This window comes from Lissotriton vulgaris, chromosome 1_1, assembly GCF_964263255.1.
Source record: "Lissotriton vulgaris chromosome 1_1, aLisVul1.2, whole genome shotgun sequence".
NCBI lineage: Eukaryota > Metazoa > Chordata > Amphibia > Caudata > Salamandridae > Lissotriton > Lissotriton vulgaris.
The window spans coordinates 1,023,975,884-1,023,996,571 of record NC_141685.1 but is presented as its reverse complement, the minus strand read 5'-3'; the positions used below and the strand labels follow the sequence as shown (position 1 = coordinate 1,023,996,571).

The window sequence follows — 20,688 nt, the reverse complement described above, 5'->3', positions numbered from 1 at the left end:
ATGTATTTGAAGGTGCTCTCATGTGATAACGAAGTAAAAGAATGCTCAGTAAACAAAAAAACATTTGCCTAAGATCACACAATATTGGACAAGCATGGAAGCAGAGTTTACCCCGCGTTTCCTTGTTTCTCTTTGTGCAATCCAGCCACTAGATGGGCATCTCCTTTTCCTATTTTGGATCAAAGTACCTTTTAATTCTTGGCACAAGAGTATAAAGCATGGGTGTCAAACTGAAATCACATACAGCTTATTCTCATTTTGGAGTAAATGAGTAAGAAGTAGGCATCTGGCTCAAGCCCACATCTATCTTATAATCCTATGAAATGTAGTGCTTTTCATTCTACTTTAATATTCAACACTCTGGCAGGTGGGGCATCAGGCATGCATTTGGAGTTTCCTCCTATTTTTTGGTATAGAGCTAGATTTGAGGTGAGATGACAGTGTACTTGCTACAGAAAATATATTAGGTGCAGGTACTATTTCTTTGTAGACATTTTGCCAATAAAACTGAGGATCGAAGTATGACAGTCAGCCAGATAAAGTGCAGAGACAGCCATGTGTGCAGGTAAGATAATTCATCATCATCATCATAAGTCTTTATTCAGCAAAATCTCAATAAAAGCATTTAGTAAAAAAATATGATGAAAATATCAATACACTAAACCCCCATTATGATCAACTGATTTGAAATAATTAAGATACATAAAATTCATTCAATGTCAAAATATAAATAGAGTTAAATAGTTACATTCATAGTCGTAAAAGAATAAACAATGAAATTTAGTTAAAATACATATAAAAAGCAATTCTTAGAGCGACATTCTTCAAGAGGCTCACTTCTTTTGTCTAGTTCTCCACATATTTAACAGAAAATGGGAAACAGCGAATACAACCAGCTCACAGGTATTTGTTCTCAAAATTCTGATTGCAGATCTGATACCTCTAATCCCCAGGTTACGACAAAGCAGCAAAATCCACTTCTTCCTATATTCATGATAACCTGGAGAAAAAGAGCAATATAGTCAATTGATTCTGTGACCAAAGGGTAAAAAGGACATGACACATGTAGATCAACAGAGATGTGCTGCCATTTTGCTATGACTGAACGAATCGGAACAGGGCCGGATGTGGAGCGCAAACTGGCCCTGGCAATTCAGTCGCACTGGCCTTGTGTGGGGGGAGGGGGGAAGGACACTGCACTGCTTTTGTTACAGGGGGCCGGCCCCTGGTAACAAAAGCGGCCCCAAATAGGTATAAAATGGCCCCCACCCTGGCAGGCCACAGAGGAAATGCCCGGTGCCCGCTACGGCCAGTCCGGCCCTGATCGTAAAACACCCAAACCAGAATTTCATATAAAGTGCTTTGCGGAGAGGGGGCTCAATCTCATCCAAATAAACATAAAAGGAGTAACCATCTTTAAACTCAAGGAATGCAGGAGTGTGAGAACCCAACCTCCCATTCCTTTGGAGAACAGTATCTAGAAAGCTCAGATGTAATTCCTTAAGGGTCGACTTCGAGATCTTGAGTGCGATTTCATGGGTGGTCCACAGAGCCTCACATCCCAGCTTTAGGCAACTTTTTATAGACTTCAACCAAGGGATCCTAGCAGCCTCTGGTAGCTTCAAAACCACCAGCCCCAACCAATATGACAACAGATTTGCAGATGCCAGACCGTACACCAATGCAACAGTGGACAAAAACCGACTTTATTGGTAAGTGAGATATGGAAGAGGTCTAACCATAGGGGGGAGACATGTGTGCTGACGGGGGAATTAGTAAGGTGACCTAAGAACCTATTCTCGACTAGCTCCATATCGTTAAAGTTCATGTGGCCCCAAAGCTCCCCACCATACAATGATGCTCCAAGGGCTTGCAGATTGTAAAGCTGGAGTGCTGGGGAAACAGGGTGAAATGTAGAGGTTTGGAAAGCCCTCAAAATACCCTGTATGTATTCTTCCAACGTGAGCCAGCACTTCAGAATATGTGGGAAATTGGGATCCAATCAAATTGCTGCCTAAGGGTGACCCCTACATAATCAAATGTACACACTCTTTCAAAGGTGACACCATTAAGAGCAGGATGTGAGCGTGCCATCGGGCAGGGATTGAAGGCCATATACAGGGGGCGGTCAGGAAATTCCACATAGGCAATCTCTCTCCAAAATAATCTGACTGAAAAGTTTCAGTGTACTATCAATTAGGCTGATGAGCAGATAGTTGGTGGGAAGCGACCTTTAGCCCTTTTTGAAAATCACAATTATCTTGGTCCCCACCCAAGAAGTGGGAATGGGGCAATCGCCCAGTATAGCATTAAAAACAGAACGGAATAGGAGCACCAAATATCTTTATCTACCTTAAAAAAGGTCCTCCGGAACCTTGCCCTTTACTAGGAGTAATCCTATCAATAGGCTTGCTGACTTCACTTGCAGAAATGGGCGTGATCTCGCACACACCCTGGCTGGTTATACGAGCACCCACATACGTACCAACTCTACAGCCACTCACTTCAGCGATGAATGGCTCTGCTACCAAGCGTTCGGTGTGAACTATACCTACACGGCCTAGGTGACCATCATTTGCCCAGCTATCCATTCCTAAAGCCAATAACCCTGCTGGTCCACACTCACCAAGGTACACATCCACATCATGCATGTGTAATTCAGAAAACTGGTCCACAGCTGGTGACAGCCTCCATGCCCCTATTGGTCAAACTGCGCCAGAAGGAGCAATGGTCTTTCCCCTTGACTGGTGATAACAGAGTCTCCTATTTAGCCAATTCTCAGTCTCTCTTGGCCCTTGATATCAATGCTTTATATAAGGACGGGGATTCCTCAATTAAAAGCCTATTTACACCATTAATTTCTTCAGTTAAGGTATGTCTTGCAGTTTCTCATTGTTTCGTGTACCAGGATACCTCGTTTACCCTTTTTGGAAGAGACCTGCATTCGACTAAGAACAGTTTCTTAAGTGAACCTAACATTGAGTTATGGATATCAGTATGGCTCACTAAGGAGGCAGAGTCACAGGGTGAGCACCTTCAAATACATGATTTGGGGTGTGGCCTAATACTGAATTGGAATGGTATATACAAATGTTTTGCGACTGAAACTCAGTCGCGTAGCATTTACAATTTACCGGTTGGAAAAATATTTTTTAAGAGCATGCAATGGTCCACTGCCTCACTTTAAAAATTAAACTTGAAAGTTTCTTATAAGAAAAATAGGCTGTGTTAAAAAAAAATAAGATTGGTTTATATAAAAGCAATCACAGCCATAGTGGTCTGCTGACCCCATCAGGCCACCATCCCTGTAATGACAGCGAATCCCATTGGGTCACAAATTGGTACCTACCTCATTAATATTTATGAGGAAGGTCATTTTGCGATGGGTAATAAAACTGAAAAGATTTTCATACAATAGGAATAGTGATTTCATAAGTGCAATTTGCAAAAAATTGCAATTAGGTAATTACTATTCCTACTTTTGGAGAATCTAGCCCCATAAACCTTAACAATTTGCACTCTGCATTAACTGTTTAAACTATGTAATGCTGCAATGTGTGGGGCACTCTCAGGTTTTAAAATATTTTAAGACTACACCTTCAGAGTTGCTTATTGTTCATTCACTATATTATTTAACAACATTAGCTTCAAAACTGACCCTCCTTGTGAACCCCTTTAACATCAGTGGCATCACTCGCTTCCCTCACTAAGTCACACTCACCTACAAGTTTTATACCCCACAGCCTTGAAAAGTCGCTAGCTGCTGCTTCTCAAGCTGTACATCACCAGTGAGCCCAAATAAAACTGAATTATGCCAGGGATTGCATGTGATCCCTTTTAGAGGAGAAGGTGTGCTAGCAATTGAGTTGGGTGGTTGCCATAGGAAAGGGGCCAAGAACATTTTGTATAGTTGGTCCCTATCTGTAATGACACAGGTGAACTTAGATTATGGAATGGAATGTCCCTGAGTCATTACCAGCGATTTAGACAGGATCAAGCATTTCAATTCATCACTTATGTGCGCTGTCTTAATCAGTGAACCGCAAGTGACACATGTATGTTAACACATATCTCTCAAGCTCATGCCACATTTCGGTAAGGTGCGGCAATAGAATTGACATATGTCTGGGTTTGCTTGCGATTCTGTTCAGTATGGCCTATATGGCCTATGAGTTTGTTCTTAACTTCCCCCTTTCAGGGAGGACCTAATTGATATGATTGGATCCTTTCTCCAACCATACAAATGAATAAAAAATGATTGAATCAAATGAACCCTGAGTAATTAATGATCTGTGTTTAAAATGAATTCAAGCATTTCCTTTCATGACTTATGTACAGAGCCTTCCTTGATGCACTTCATTGATGAAGCCCAGAATGGCTGAAACACATCTTGGGGGCCCGTGTACTCGTTCAGCATGGATTGGCGATTCAGGCTGGATTTTCCCTATTAGTGCGTGGCCAAGAGTGCTGAAATTCATTCTGAGTAGATACCAATGTTCAGTTTGATTTGACAATTTCCATCCAATATTGTTGTGTTGTCTAATCTCCCTGAAAGTGCATAAGTCATTAACCTATAAGTAATTCATTGAAAGTGCAATTTTTAATCTGACCAGCTAATGTCCAAATATAAGAGCCTACATGCAGATTCTTCGAACTCCTTTAGTTTGGCATGGCTTTTTGAGGTCTCATATTTGGCCAAAATAGTATCCTCCAGTTGGTTTTTGTTTGTGCAAAGCTCAGCAGCTCTTTAGTGCATCCACAAAATCTGGCCAGAGATGTTCAATATCCTCCTTTGTGTAATGATGCACTGTGATCAACTTGGTAAACTTGCACCGCTCATACCCTATTCGGTTCATATTAAAGATATAATTTGGGGAATTGGTGATCTGTATCTGCAGTTTCTCTAAGCACAATCCCATGAATACATCCTCCATGTTGATGGGTGCCACTTCAGGAGCAATGTGGTAAATCTTTGCAGCCAGGTCACCTGAAAGCACATACCCTGTTCCTGAGCAGTATGTGGGGTAAACATCCTTGGGGTAGACATCGCTTGACACAAACCATTTTGATTTTTGGTTACGAAAAGGCCTGGCCCGCCTTATGACAGCACCAGTGAAGTAGTTCTTCTTAGCAGGAAGGTTTGGCTGGAGAAGATGGTTCACCAGGAATAATGGATTGAAGAACATGTCGGAGTCAATTTTCATGACATAGGTGGCATTGGGGCAATAGGTGGCCACCCACTCCATTCCCATTGTGGTCTTCAAGGTCAGGTTGTTGTACGTGTCCATGAAGTCCTGCTGTATGATGTCCCCAAACTTAGCACTCTCATTCCTCAACAAGGCCTGCTTAGCTGCAAAGACGGCAGGTGGTTGCGGAGCACCAAGAAGAAACATCCTCATGATGTCAACGCCAGGCATCAATGTCTCGTTACCCCACGTCTTCCGAATTACATCCCGGGTGGCAGCTTCTTCTGGTATGGAGGGTATTAACAGCAATAGGAATGGTGTGCGGCCCATGCACTTGTGAGCCTCATTAAAAAGGAATGAAAACTTCTTCTGTGGTGGTTCCACTGGCACCTCGACACTTGGTGGGACAAAAAGTGGATTTATCAATTTGGCTTTGTGGATACTGTAACTTTGCCAGCTAACCAAAAATGAGACAACCATAACCACTCCGATGTAGACCGTTTTGGACATTTCTTGCATTTGTTACTGACACAGCCTCCTTTTTCCTTTTTCTGTCAGAATTCTTCAGGTTGGTGGTGTATCTACAGTGCATAACAAGAAAAAATGTTACAAGGGAAGTATAAAGACAGACATTCAGATATAATACAATCAAGCAGCAGAGCACAATTTTCGAACAGGCACAGATGAGGCGTGCTGCTGCTGAGAAATAATGGTTCTGGGAAATGAGGATATCCGCTATGGTTTGATGGACTAGGCAATCTGTCAAACTCTAACTCTAGACCCTTTGTTTCAGAATGCCAAGCACTGTATCACTGTGGATGTTTAATCAATATATATGGAAACGTTTACTTTAAAATTAGGGATGTGTAAAATTGGCATAATCTGCTTTTGCGTAATTATTTGAAATTATGGCAAAATTACACAAAATTTAAATCTGTCACTTCGAGTCATATATTAGTGCCAAATGCATACTTGTGGCAAGTTTTAGTGTGAAGATGCATTCCTGTGCCTTTTCAGTAATTTTGTACTGCGAACACTGCAAAATTACGCAATATGGCATAATACTGGGAATTTCATGAAACAGGAGTAACACAAACTACTTATAATTTCTTGAACTACACCACCATAATTTAAATTTGGTGAAGACCAATTTACAACATATGGTTTATGTAATTGTGGTTGGGAGAGATGTTGAGCATTTTGTATTTAAATAACAACAAAGCCTGTAAGTCAAATGGTGCTGAGGTACGACTATTGACACTGGTATACTTGTGCACAAGTGAATTTAACAAAAGACTATCAACTATGGCTGATTAAGTCCTATCAGCCCACCCGATGGCGGAGCCTCATCATGTAGGACTCCAAAACCAAGGTAGGTGTGCAGTCGCCCAGTTGTGATTTAGCGACGCATTCCTAAACCATGGTATGGTCACCACAATTGTTAGACTAGAGGGTGAGGCTGATATGTGCAGTGCAAGAAAGGAAAAATAAAGTGATGTGTGCTAAAATGGCTATCAAGGCAAACAAAGACCTTTATTAGCGTCTGCCTGGACGTCAGATTAAAAATAGTGAAACCACAGTGTGAAAAAATCACTGTATGACTTGCTTGGTGGAAAACTAAGTAAGATATAAGAGGGCCAACATGTTTCTGCCTTAAATGTGAAGGATCACTGGCATTCGTCAGGGCCAAATTAATAACTGCTACTGCAAGGCACTATAATATGTGCTGGACTAAACAAAATATACGACAAAGTGAGCAAAACAAGAACCATCCTACCACATCTTCTCAGTGTTGTTCTGGTGATGCGATAGGTCTTTCCTGTAGAAGCACAAGAAGATGAAAAAGAACAATGTAGACATTGCATTTAGACCTTGTTCCAAAAAATTAATTAAATGTACACCAACTATACTCTAGTGGATGATGTACCGTGCAACACCAGTGAAACTCTCATACCTCAGACTGGACCGTCACTCATTAGTAATAGTCACATACAAAGTGCATTGTAATACGTCACCCAATGGTTGAAAAGATGTACACAAGTTTAACACTTACCCAGCTGTGTGTGGGAAGTGGACCTCACTTCACCCGGCAACTGCTCGGACGGATAAGGCACCGCTCTAAATATACAATGACAATGTCTGTGAAAGATACATGTCTAGAGGGTACGACCTCTGTATATTATTATTAATAAAACCCACATACTCTCTATCAACTGTCTGTCACATGTACCCCACCGGTGTCTAAGGTGGCCACATCTAACGACTAAGGCATCTGGCCCTCTAGTGTATTGAAGGGGATGCTCATCAATTGTACTAAAGCAACACCTATTCCTCAGCCAAACTACTGAGTAATGATGTTTAATACTACTGTTTAGAACCAGTGGGGAAAGATCCGTGCGGGAATTGTGCTGCCTGTCCACAGACGCGCAAAACCTTAACAGTGGATATTGGAACCAATAGACCCTGGAAATTGACAAGGCATACTAATTGTAATTCCGAAAAAGTGATTTATTTGATCATCTGTCCATGTAAAAAACAATATGTGGGCCATACAACGCGGATGATTAAGGCTCGCATCAGCGAACACAAAAGTACTATCCGATGCAGGAAGCAATCTACAGGCCTTACCAATCACTTCTTGGAAGCGAAACACAAACCTGAGGATATGTTTTGGTTAGTGCTGGAACAGCCATACATCCCACCACACATCACCAATATCTCCCATTTTCTCTTTGTGAAGGAGCAACGGTGGATTCACAGATTGCAATCTGATGTCAATGGATTGAATGACAATATTCCATGGTTATCCATCTGAATGGACCACTTGCCATGTGTGCTCTTGGTAGTCACAACGAGTCAGGGTCAGTGCGAATAACCACTACACATTTGTGGCGCTAACGACACCAGGCTCTTCGTTAACCATTTTCAGGTTCCTAAGTTACATGCAATCTACTGGTCTACCTTTGACTTTTATAACGACCCCTTAACTATATACTCACCATCAACCCACACCCAGTAGTAATTTATGTACACTGTAGGGGTTAAGGTCTCCTAGTAAGCTGGCCCAGGAATTTGTTAATTCCTTAGATGTACATTTTTGTCATTGCCAGCTTTCGGCAACACAGCGCACAATTACGCTCCTCGGGCGCAGTTACCAATTTATGGGGCTTTAAACTAGTAACATGGCTATTTAAGATCCCTCTATTTAGCTCCCGCCCAACAAGCTAACTAACGAGTCGCGGTGTTTTCTGCTTAAACGCGTCCCCTTTTGCCTTATAACACGCGATAAGCAGAGCTGCATGGGGGCCGTAATACGCAAGCGCGAGACTGCTGCTTTTCGTCAGCGTCTCGCTACTTGCCAAGATAGATAGAGTCAGCGCTCCGCCAACGCGCATGCGCGGTACGCGTGTACAGATGTGGTTGTGTTCGCGCATGCGCGGTACGCGTGAAAAGGCGTGCCGGCTTTCGCGCATGCGCGCGATTTGTTTACATTGCTGTACGCATGCGCGAGGTTGAAGTGAATTGTGTATCGCGCAATTGCAGCACGTACACATCGGTACTCAGCTGGGCCTCATTACCAATCAATGTAGCGCTATAAATAGACGCCAGCCTGTCCGTTCGGTGCCTCCTCTTCGGCTCGTCATTCAGCCTCAAGGTACCGACGGACAGGTAAGCAGGGACTGGGTTACTTAAACTGGGTAGGCCAGGTAGTTTACTATTTTGATCCCTCCACTCAGTTAATAGATAAGAACAGGAGGACTCCCTTTTACCAAGCTCTGAACAGCATTAATCAACACCCTTATTTTGCTGTTGAGATGGACTTTAGGAGATAAAGATGAGGGGGATCTTTCCCCACTGGTTCTAAACAGTAGTATTAAACATCATTACTCAGTAGTTTGGCTGAGGAATAGGTGTTGCTTTAGTACAATTGATGAGCATCCCCTTCAATACACTGGAGGGCCAGATGCCTTAGTCGTTAGATGTGGCCACCTTAGACACCGGTGGGGTACATGTGACAGACAGTTGATAGAGAGTATGTGGGTTTTATTAATAATAATATACAGAGGTCGTACCCTCTAGACATGTATCTTTCACAGACATTGTCATTGTATATTTAGAGCGGTGCCTTATCCGTCCGAGCAGTTGCCGGGTGAGGTGAGGTCCACTTCCCACACACAGCTGGGTAAGTGTTAAACTTGTGTACATCTTTTCAACCATTGGGTGACGTATTACAATGCACTTTGTATGTGACTATTACTAATGAGTGACAGTCCAGTCTGAGGTATGAGAGTTTCACTGGTGTTGCACGGTACATCATCCACTAGAGTATAGTTGGTGTACATTTAATTAATTTTTTGGAACAAGGTCTAAATGCAATGTCTACATTGTTCTTTTTCATCTTCTTGTGCTTCTACAGGAAAGACCTATCGCATCACCAGAACAACACTGAGAAGATGTGGTAGGATGGTTCTTGTTTTGCTCACTTTGTCGTATATTTTGTTTAGTCCAGCACATATTATAGTGCCTTGCAGTAGCAGATATTAATTCGGCCCTGACGAATGCCAGTGATCCTTCACATTTAAGGCAGAAACATGTTGGCCCTCTTATATCTTACTTAGTTTTCTACCAAGCAAGTCATACAGTGATTTTTTCACACTGTGGTTTCACTATTTTTAATCTGACGTCCAGGCAGACGCTAATAAAGGTCTTTGTTTGCCTTGATAGCCATTTTAGCACACATCACTTTATTTTTCCTTTCTTGCACTGCACATATCAGCCTCACCCTCTAGTCTAACAATTGTGGTGACCATACCATGGTTTAGGAATGCGTCGCTAAATCACAACTGGGCGACTGCACACCTACCTTGGTTTTGGAGTCCTACATGATGAGGCTCCGCCATCGGGTGGGCTGATAGGACTTAATCAGCCATAGTTGATAGTCTTTTGTTAAATTCACTTGTGCACAAGTATACCAGTGTCAATAGTCGTACCTCAGCACCATTTGACTTACAGGCTTTGTTGTTATTTAGGTAGTCTTACAGGGGGTATTAGCCTGTTTTGTCATTAAACACTTCCCTTGGACCCTCTCTTACGATTTGTTTAGATAGAGCATTTTGTATTGTCATAGATTACTTACTATGTCCTTCTAAAATGAAAAGCCTGCCCTACATGTATAAAAACACTGTCTCCAAGCTTCTTATTACTACTTAGTTAAGACTTTCCTAGCCACTAGTAACTATAAAATAACACAACTGCTGTAGAAGAAAATAAAATCTTCCTTTCTCCATAAATTTCAGGAGTCCTCTGGTAACAGCATGAAGTATTTAATTACAAACTACAACGATCATTGGTGTACATTCTGGTAAGAATCACCCTAAGGGTTCTCTCAATTATTCATGCATTAACATTCTTATACATACTCAAATTCTCAATAGAATAAACATGAGTTTTCACAGCTGATAAACATCAAGTACATGTGGCACTAGTACTGTTTCATTACTACAATACTTGATGTGCATGTCCACATCACCCTTTCAAATTGATTATTATTTGTTTTTTTAAGAACAAAGAACTCTACATCAGTGTGGCAGTAACATATGTTTTCCATTTTCTGGATATAAATAATGCATTGTTGACTAATCATACCCTTGACCAAGGTCCAACCCGACCTAACTATCCTCCTGAAGTTCAAGAATGCAAGTTGTTTTGTTGAAATGCAACCCATCTGACCTTATGTCATGGATATCAGTTGTTTTGATGATCAGTCCCATCTCCTTCCTATTTTCCCAGAACTGTTGTTCCATTGTCTCTCAGAATACCTTCACAGTGGTTATTTGTCACTAGTATCAGCACCCACTCTTCCTTGCTCTTCCTTGCTCAACTTGATTCCTATATGTCTGCAGGCTGCTGTCCAGTCTATTGTTCCAAACCACATCCTTCATCCCTGAATGTAGCACTAACATGTCTAACATTTTTAATATAGCAAAGTAACTCAGTAATTTATTAAAAGAGAGAATAAAAAAGCAATAGAGAATTCAACGCTGTATTGTAATGTTTACTTCCACGATCCCCCATTTGATCCATTAAAATTACATAGATTGCAAAGATTACCATTATTTCACTGTTTTCTTCCCTTTCCTGTTCCTTTTGTATTGCTAGCATTTGCTTGATCACGGTTTACTGTAGTTCTTGCATATCTTTGCCGGCTTTCTTTATAAAGCATTTAATAAGGCACACAAATAATTGTAGCAAATATAATGCCTCCAATCACTGCAAGCACTGTGTCTAGAATGTAAGTTCCCAAGCTACCCAGCCAACAACTATCTGTTTCCCAGAGATGTGATGTTGGCATAACATGCAAGTCCCTAACTTCATTTTTAGTGTCGCAAATTGCCTTGCGTTTGATACCTGAATAGCCTGGGAATAGAATGCAAATCTAGTCCAATTATCTTACAAAGCCTACCGTTACTATTTAGTATGCCATCTAGTGCCATTCTATTTTGTGCTACTTTTGACCTCTTACAAACATTTCTGCTGCCATGTTACTTAACATATCTGTAATAGAAGCAGCTATATGCCCCAAAATATCAGAATTCACACCTATTCCTGGTATCATCACATTCAGGACATCAACTATTCCTTCAGTCTCTTTGGCCTTAGCTTCGGCCCTTCCTCAACATTTCGTAAGACTGGATAGGTTTGAGTTAAGTAAAAGGATTCTCCCCAATCCTTGGGCAGCCTGGAGAATGCTCTAACTCCACAAACAAAGTAGAACTCCTTAAAAGCCAGGAGACCCCTGAAGGACTGGGTTTTCTTAAAACCCAGCGGTGCCAGGGATAACACCTGAAACCTTCGTGGGTAACCTGTTCCGGCGTACAAATGACAGAGACACGGGACACTTCCTTCGGCGTCAAAGATTCGAGGTTTATTACTGCAGGAAACACACAAGTCACAGGAAGTACAACATGTGTAGGTTCGAGGAGTCTGATTCGACTTGCCTCTGTGGATCGCTCCTTTTATACAGTATCCATGCATTGAATATCATAGTACACAAAGGTTTACAACTCGGTTCCCATCGTAAAGACCATAAGGGGTTGCTTTCATGTATTCAAGGCCTGGAACATAAGTACAGAAACGTTTGGTAGTTCCCAACTGTAAAAGCCCATCTTCCCACCATTAGTACATTCCAATCAGCAGTAAACAGATCGAGGAAGGGACAGAAACAGGTGCAGAGGAAGACAGAAACAGTGGGGAGATCGGAAAGGGTGAAAAAGGGGTGGTATCGGGAAACACGAGCTGCAGGCATCAAAGGGGACGTGCTTAATGAATGCACAACTAAGACAATAGACCGGCACGGCAAGATGAGCCTCGAGCGGGGCCATCTGCCTTACAGTGCCGTCCCCCTCATCATAAAGACACTTTCAAAGGAAACATGTCTTCCGCAAGAGTTTGGGAATCCCAGGGTCGCGAAGCGGACAGCGTCCGTTCGCTGGCTACTTGAGGGCAAGAGACAAAATGGATGCCGCATCTAAGATGGAACCCGTGGGCTCGGATGTAGAAACCCACTAAACAAACGAACGGTTTAGGCTAGCACAGCGAAAACGCGTACACCCACTAAACTCGTCATTTGCGGTTCATAGATACCAGACTCAACCATATTCGTGCGAGTCGAAAACACCACTTACGATCGTCACGGAACCTCTCCCCTTTCTGTTCATTATTTGCTAAGCTATAAATTGAGGCACATTGACCGTGGCCCACTGTCTTTATCTCATCATTTTAATGCACAACTCTCCATGTCATTCCTAGTGAGCTTCAAAAAATGAACAGCCCTTGGACAAATGGTGTTGTCAACATGAGAATATAGATGCATCCTATCTAACTGTTGTGCATGATCAGCACAATTATATGAATCAGAAAGTGTTATGGTAGTTGTATTTTCATATTGGTTCTTCAAAATGTCTTTGTACAAGAAAGCTGAAGCATAAAAAGTGAATAGGAGAATGCAGTATAGGTATTTGAGTACTAGTACTCTCGGGCACATTTGCACATATCCACAAATCAGTGATATTAAAAGCTTTCTGATAACCCTTCACCATATGTACAAAATAGTATCTTCAAACCTTGGGTCTTGTAATGTTATCATGGGTGGAATTTCTCTCTGCTGCCTACCCAAGAGACACATGTTTTAAGACAGACAGGAAAACATGTCATACAGATAAAACCACCACCATATATTCTCACCATTGCAAACCCATCATAATGTCAAATAGTATTATGCATTGTCTCTTGTTGTCTCTTGATATCCCTTCTCAACTCTTCATCATCATCCAGTATGGGTCACAGTTTTTAGGTCTTGCTCTTTGTCCAAAGATAATAGGTCTGGTTCTCAACATTGTGGGTGTCGTCCTGGAGTGCTTGTCCTTTTTCTTTTTCTAATGTTATGGGTGGTGAATGAGAGGACACCAGCACATCAATTTGCCCTTTGAACCTTCTTTCTAAAGGGCTCAGATTTCCTTTTGCAGTTACTAGCATGCACCCAGGTGTAATGTCCTTGGCATTTCACCGCTGTATTAGTTATCAACAGCACCTGGAAGGGGCCTTTCCAGTCTGGTTATTAAAGAGATGACTTTCCTTTATGAACCTTGATTGTCACTGATTCACTGGGTGTCAATTTGTGGCAGGCTTCCTTTGACAGTTGTGGCAGGGCTACAAAAACATCTGTGACTGGAAGGCTCTGGCATTTTTGATCAGCGGTCTGCAGTAATCCATAATCATTCAAATGTACATTTGCAAAGACAGGGCTTGCAGACCCAATCATAGGTTTTCCCATGATGACCTCAAATGGACTTCACCCTGTCTTTCTATTTAGCCTATTTATGAAAGGCAATGCATCTGGCCACTTCAGGTTCGTGCCTGCAGATAGTTTAGCAATTTTGTTTTTAAAACTGATATTTCCACTAACTCATATGATTGTGGGTGATACGGGAAATGGAATTGTTGGGTAAATTCAAGGGCCTTGCACATTATTTAGATAATTTCCCCAAGAAAATGACTTCTTCGTCTTAGTTAATTTTAATTGGAACTCCAAAAACATGGGATAATTACCTTTCACAGGCCACTGTCGTTCCATCTGCATGATCACAGGAGTAAGCTTCTAACCAGCCTGAGAATAAACAAACCATCACTGATGCATACTCATATCTTTGGCACATGCTTGTCTATATGAAGTCAACTCAGATCTGCACAAATGGTCCCCATAGTGGAGGATGCACACCCTGTTCTGTCCTCGGTGTCTTGCCTACATCGAATGCTTGACAGACATTCCAGGAACAACAGTTTTGCATTGCCAGGGATGAAAACAAGGGCAAAACCTGAAAGCTGTTGGAAAGATGAGACTATTCCGCTTTTGCTCATGCAGGCCACTCCATGGTACACACAAGCGAGATAGGGCAGAATGGAAGATGGGGCTACCACTTGACCTATACGAGATATCCATAAACCATCCATACCCTTAAGCCAACAAAATCTCACCCACCCATCATTTTTGTTTTGGGAATAAGCATCTTGAAGTGTTATCAAAGAATGCATGGGTGATCGAATGGGAGGGGGGGAGCGAAAAATCAACTGAGAATCTTGTTCTTCACTCTGGAATTGAGACACAAGAGATAGGACCATTGACCTTGCTACCTCATCTGCACAAGCATTACCTCTAGTGACATCATCTAAAACCTTTTGATTGGAAACATGCTTGACCACAACCACTTCAGATAGTATTTTAAGGGCAGTGAGGAAGTGGGACATCAATACTCCCTTTTTGATTGGTGTGCCAGATGATGTAAAGTAATTTCTATAATCCCAGAGATGCCCAACATAATGAACAACGCTATAGATGTATCTACAATGTGTGTAGATGGCTGTTACTTTATTTGAATCTAAACACGTGCTCTTATTAAGAAATTAATTATTTAATTCAGCAAATTATGCAGAGTAAATTCCTTGTCTTACATTTGCTTTAATCACTGAAGATTCAATACAAAAGCAAATGACGTAATTAGATGACTTTGTTCATTGCACAGAAAGAAACACCTACAAAGAAAACATAACCACTGTTAGGAGTCTGTACATCAACTAAATCAACAAATGATGTAGCAATGAAGGCGGTAATGGTCAGAAAACCATGTGGTTCGCCATCAGCTGGAATAGGAAAGCAATGGTGCAGAATTCAAAGGAGACACCCTCACAATAGTAAGATTGGAACATGCATGCTTGATTCCTATCTACAGAAACGTTGGCACTGCAAGGCATGAGGTATCCTATAGGATTCTTCAAACCGATATGCACCTCATTTGATCTTCACTGTATCAAGATTTCTATTTCATGCTTGTTTAATAAGGAAAAGACAGGGTGATATAACCTTCCACAATATTCCCAGTTAATTGAGTTTTTATTAAACCTAGGGTTATTTTAATTGGTGGTTTTATCCTATTTCAATCCAATCATTCTTTATTTCGGTCAATAAAAAAAACATACACAAATATATACAATATATAAAAAAAACTGATTAAAGAGCTAAAACCCAGATACAACAGGATTGGATAATGGATAACATTAGCTTAAAGAGAATAAAATCATCAGTCAATATTAGATCGGTTTCTGGTTCCTAAGAAGACTTTTGGTGCCCACCACATAGAACTTAAAAAACGGGATACAGCATTAACAATTTTGAGTTCAGTGTTGTATTTTAGGAGCCTGAATGCTTCTCTACAGTGTTGTGTGCCTACGTTTCTGCACAATTGGACCAGCCATCTATGTCTAATTTAGATATATCCGGGACAAAAAAAGAAGAAATGAAGTTCAGCCTCCTCTCCCCTGCTGCATTTATCAATAAATCAATCAGTCATGTTTTATATAGCCAGATTACTCATAATTGAGTCTGTTGACTGTGTACTCTTCTCTTACAAATGATACATATGTATGTCTCTAGTTTTTAACTTAACTTTAACTTCATGACAGATACTGTATTTTGCATTGTGCATCTCTTTTATGTTTTTTTACCGAAATAAAGAGTAATATGAGGATGAAACATGCATGATGAATCAACTTATGTTTGGCTAATCCGGCAGTAGTACTGTTCTGTCTTTTATTTTTCAGTAATAATGACGCTGCAGTATGAGGAACTTACTCTGGCAAGGGAACACCAAGAACAATATTTTCTGCCACTTGCACTAATTCAGCCACTGCAGCAACAGCTTTCAAGGATCATGGAAAAACGACAGCTAAACAATCCATTATAGTGGAATAGTAAGCATTTGGGTGGCTCTAATCCCCATGTTTCTGTGTCAAGACTCCCATTGGAAAGGAATCTTTCTCATGACAATAGAGGGTAAACAGTTTAGTAGAGTCAATGAGACCTAATGTTGGAGCAGGGGCTAAAACTGGTGTTTCAATGCAATAAAAGATGTCTCTGCCTCTGCTGTCCAAGTGACCGGGTCACAAATGAACAGTTTGATAAGGCCCTGCTATGGTTTGGCAAACGCAGCATAACATGGAACCCACTGACGACAGTAACCTGCCATTCCCAGGAAAGAACTAATGTGAGATTGAGCCACTGTTCAAGGAACTGCCATCAGTGCATTCACTCTATCAGCAGAAATATGTCTTGCCCTGGGAGAAATATCATGGTCTAAATAATACTCTTTCAATTGGCAGCAATGTAATTTATCCTTAGAAACTTCATGGCCATGATTAGCTAGGCGAGTCAGTAATGTAATGGTATCTTGCAGGCAGGGTTGATGAGAAAGAGATGCTAGTAACAAATCATCTACGAACTGAACAAGAGTAGAACCCCCTGGCAACACTAATTTGCCTGCAGTAAGGTAATGATAACTCTCTCGCCCCACCTGTGCACGGTTTTATCATCAACAGTTTCATTGCAAATGTTGCAGTGATATAATCAATGATGTCATAAAAGATGTCATGAAAGTTGTCATATGTGGGGTAATTAGCAGGGCATGGCGAGGGCGCGAGTTATAATTACCTTGGGCACTAGTTATAGTTACTTGAGATTACTGTAACTATTACTGGAGAATTGCTGTGTTTTTTTTAGAGTTTAAAACATTATGTTATTACTGAACATTACCCTCCATGACTTTTTTATGGGCTTGTATATATGGGCCCCTTTCATGCATTACTCTGCATAAAAGTAGCATTCCATGGGTGTTGCTGTGGGTGTTCCCATGCAACATCCATGGAACCTGACGCATTCCCAAATTTACAACATTTTGTAAAACTGAGAATGCATCAGAATCCTACGCCCCCCCCCACACAGGGAGACTTTACATGGCCGTGTAATTATGGGCAGGTACACTTCACCACCGTTGTGTCCAAAACAGTGACGCACCTGCAGCACAATGGGCTTGTAAATGAGGCACTGAATATATAATGTGTCATATTCCCTTTCTCAGGTTCATTTCCTTTGACCTCTTACCATCCACTCTTACAGCACTCCACATGCTGCACATGCTATCACAGAACAGAAAAGGATACTCTTTGAACCTTTCCAAGGTTCTGAGACATTTCTTTGTTCAGGGGCAGAAGGACTTTATCGCCCTTAATCACTTCAGCCAGCAACCTGCCAGAAGGTGGAGGAGGCGTAGCAAAGCTGCTTTGCGCATCAAGTGCTTTTTAGCATCCCGCAGCATGGCACATGTGCAGATGAGGCAGGGTAACCAACTGAGATGGAGATAAATTCTGGACAGGAGTGTCAAAAATCAGGGCAAAGGGTCAAAATTCTGAACAAAACCTCAGGACAAAAGATCAATTTTTAAGGACACAACCAAGGAGAGGCCTTACCCCACTACTTTGTCAGTGCATTTATTTACTAATTTCTACATAGCACTATTTATTCACTATGATCTTTATGGGATTTCCTCTAGGTATGCTACATTGAGATGGCACAATATGTCCTTGTTTAATAGTAAATTCATGCCCTTAAGCACACTGTCAAAAACATCACCCCTATCCAGATTTACCCAAACTTTCTTGGCGAGATAGCAACAGCAACATTTTGATTCTGTTTGTAAACATTTTAAAACGTATGACAAACAGTGTGGGAAACATTAAGGTAAGTGACTATCTGCTAGTTTAGAAAAGTTGAACAAAAACATCTAGCTCACCTCAACCTCCAGTCAACGTTAAACCAAAATTAAATTAATGAGGAAGGGCAGATAGGGTGAGCAACATTCTCACACCTAATGTCAGGATGTGAGGTACCCACTTGTCTGCAGTCTTACAGCACTAGAGTGTGCTTCCAGGACTCTACATTAAGTTCAGAACTGGGAACTTAGAATACCAGACAAATAAAACTAAAGAGCAGTATGAAATCGAGATCAGGTTGGAGATCCATAGAGACTGATTCACAGGGTTGTTGCTAAGAACCGGGCAAATAAGTAAGTGGAAAACAAGGTGGGTCAATTCCTTAAATTAGACTAGGCGGGCCAGCCATGAGTATCGGAAAGTATTTTGTACCTGGGGATTTGTCTCAGCAGAGAGGAGAGAAACAAAAAGGGCACTGTCAAGTGGAAGAACAAGCAGCACCCACCCAACCTGACAGTTGTTACAATGGTCCGCTGGTTGTGCCTATGAAGAGTGAGCATGGTCCAGACCCATGGGAAGGTTATGCTGGGCAATTGCCAGTCTGTCCATGTCTTAAAATGGTTCTGCAGTTGAGCCAAAGCTGAACCAGCGATCTGGCTCATCCTTAAGTGCAAAGTACATGCAGAATCTTCAAACAATTTGGGATGTAAATTACACAAGGAAAATGTAAAAATGTAATAACAGTTTTATAATGTAAAAAGTGTTGCTTTACCTTATGGTAGTGTTTTCCCCTTTACATACAGTTAAACCCCTGATTGACTTGGAAATCGGTTACCTTTCGAAATCTAGCTATTAATATCTACTATTAACGCTCACTGACTTGCAGTATGAAAATCTGGGCAAAGCAACACTGTAGTCGGATCCGAGTTAGCTTTTTGGTCTTCTCTTCCACTTTCAGTAATGGGCCACGTTGCACTAGTGAATATGGTGGTGTTACCCCATTTATTGTATTATTTTGCAAATCTTCACCTGCTCATCCCTAGTTTCTTCTTTAGACCACTTAACACATCCCACATCGGATTTGGGGGCTGGTGCACCACGGGCTGCTCTTTTCACTCTAAAGCTGCCCATGACTGCGTGTGGATTAGCTTGTCCGACTTAGAATGCCATTATTTAGCTGCATTGCTCCAATAGGTGTTTTGCTGGCTCTCTGGTCACTCTCTGCATCAGACGGGGTTTACCCGTAAATACTTTAAGGAGGATTACTGCGATACTTATTGATTCTTAAGGACATTCTATCCTACACCAACCAGGGTTATTCCACCCATCTTTCTCTTACCTTAGTGGAACCCATGAACTCATTAACTCGACAAAACTTTACACTCCTGCAATACCTTTGCTGGCCCTCCACACTTGCACAAAATGGCTTCCCTCAAGGCAACTCCGTCAGGGGCATGCTGCAGGCGTCTCAAAATTGGGTAATTTGTTTGTTGGCAGTGAGCTACTAGATTTCCGAACCCATATGTCAGACTAGAGTCTTCACCCGGGTCAATTCCTTTGTTACGAACACCTTAAACAATTTTTAAATGTCCTATTTCACATCTGCCACCTAGCACCAACCCCACATGAGGTTTAACAAAAGCTTTACACTATAGGGACTGGCAACAAACTAGTAAGAGGGGTGTACTGGAGCTTGCCTGTAACATGGGGACCACTACAGAGCTTCTCTCAGTACTAACTGGAAGACTGGCATGGCCAAACCTCTGCACGATAAGGAAGAGGCTGAAATATTGAAATATCCCCACATAGTATCCCAAGGGCCCCGTTTTAAGTATATTTAATTTAATATTCAATTCATATTCAATTTGATATTCTGAACTAAGCCTACCCAACACTTGTCTGAATTAACAAATATATCTGCGAGCTGCAGCTGTATGTCCTCGCTGTATGCCATTAGGTGCTGATTTGCTTCATAAGCTTTGGTCTTGCCCCACATTATTTTTATACTAGCAGAGAGTTTTCTAGGTGCTGTTGACCATGATGAGCTGTGTACTAACACATTTCCCAAAAGTGGTCCTATTGGGCACATTCCCCTGCCCTAAGTTCAAGAAACCTGCCACCAAGCTCCTCAACCTACCTCTTCTTCTATCAAAATGCAATATTACTCTGCTCTGGAAGGATTTAGGGCCAGATGTATCAGAGGCTTTTACCCATTCTGTGCCTATGGGAAAATGTGTTCATACATATGGCCCTTACTTCCTCCGGTTCTCATAAGTTAGGCCAAGGTCTCGCTCTCTTGTTTTCAATCTGAGGGCACTTTGTCACACAGGGAGAAATGAGCCGGTCTGATCAAATATTTTAGTGTGCAGGCATGAAATATTTTGCTGTAGGGCTTTAACCCCTT

General features: G+C 41.5%; 1 protein-coding gene across 1 annotated transcript in view; it reads right to left on the bottom strand.

Moving 5' to 3' along the window:
- Positions 1–560: 560 nt before the first annotated feature.
- LOC147748444 (beta-1,3-galactosyltransferase 2-like) overlaps positions 561–20,688 on the bottom strand; it is a 97,215-nt gene continuing 77,087 nt past the window's right edge. Inside the window, exon 2 of the mRNA XM_086961676.1 lies at positions 561–5,767. Within this exon, the coding sequence (XP_086817802.1) occupies positions 4,737–5,705 (969 nt within the window). The 5' untranslated portion in view covers positions 5,706–5,767 and the 3' untranslated portion in view covers positions 561–4,736. The remainder of the gene's footprint in view (positions 5,768–20,688) is intronic.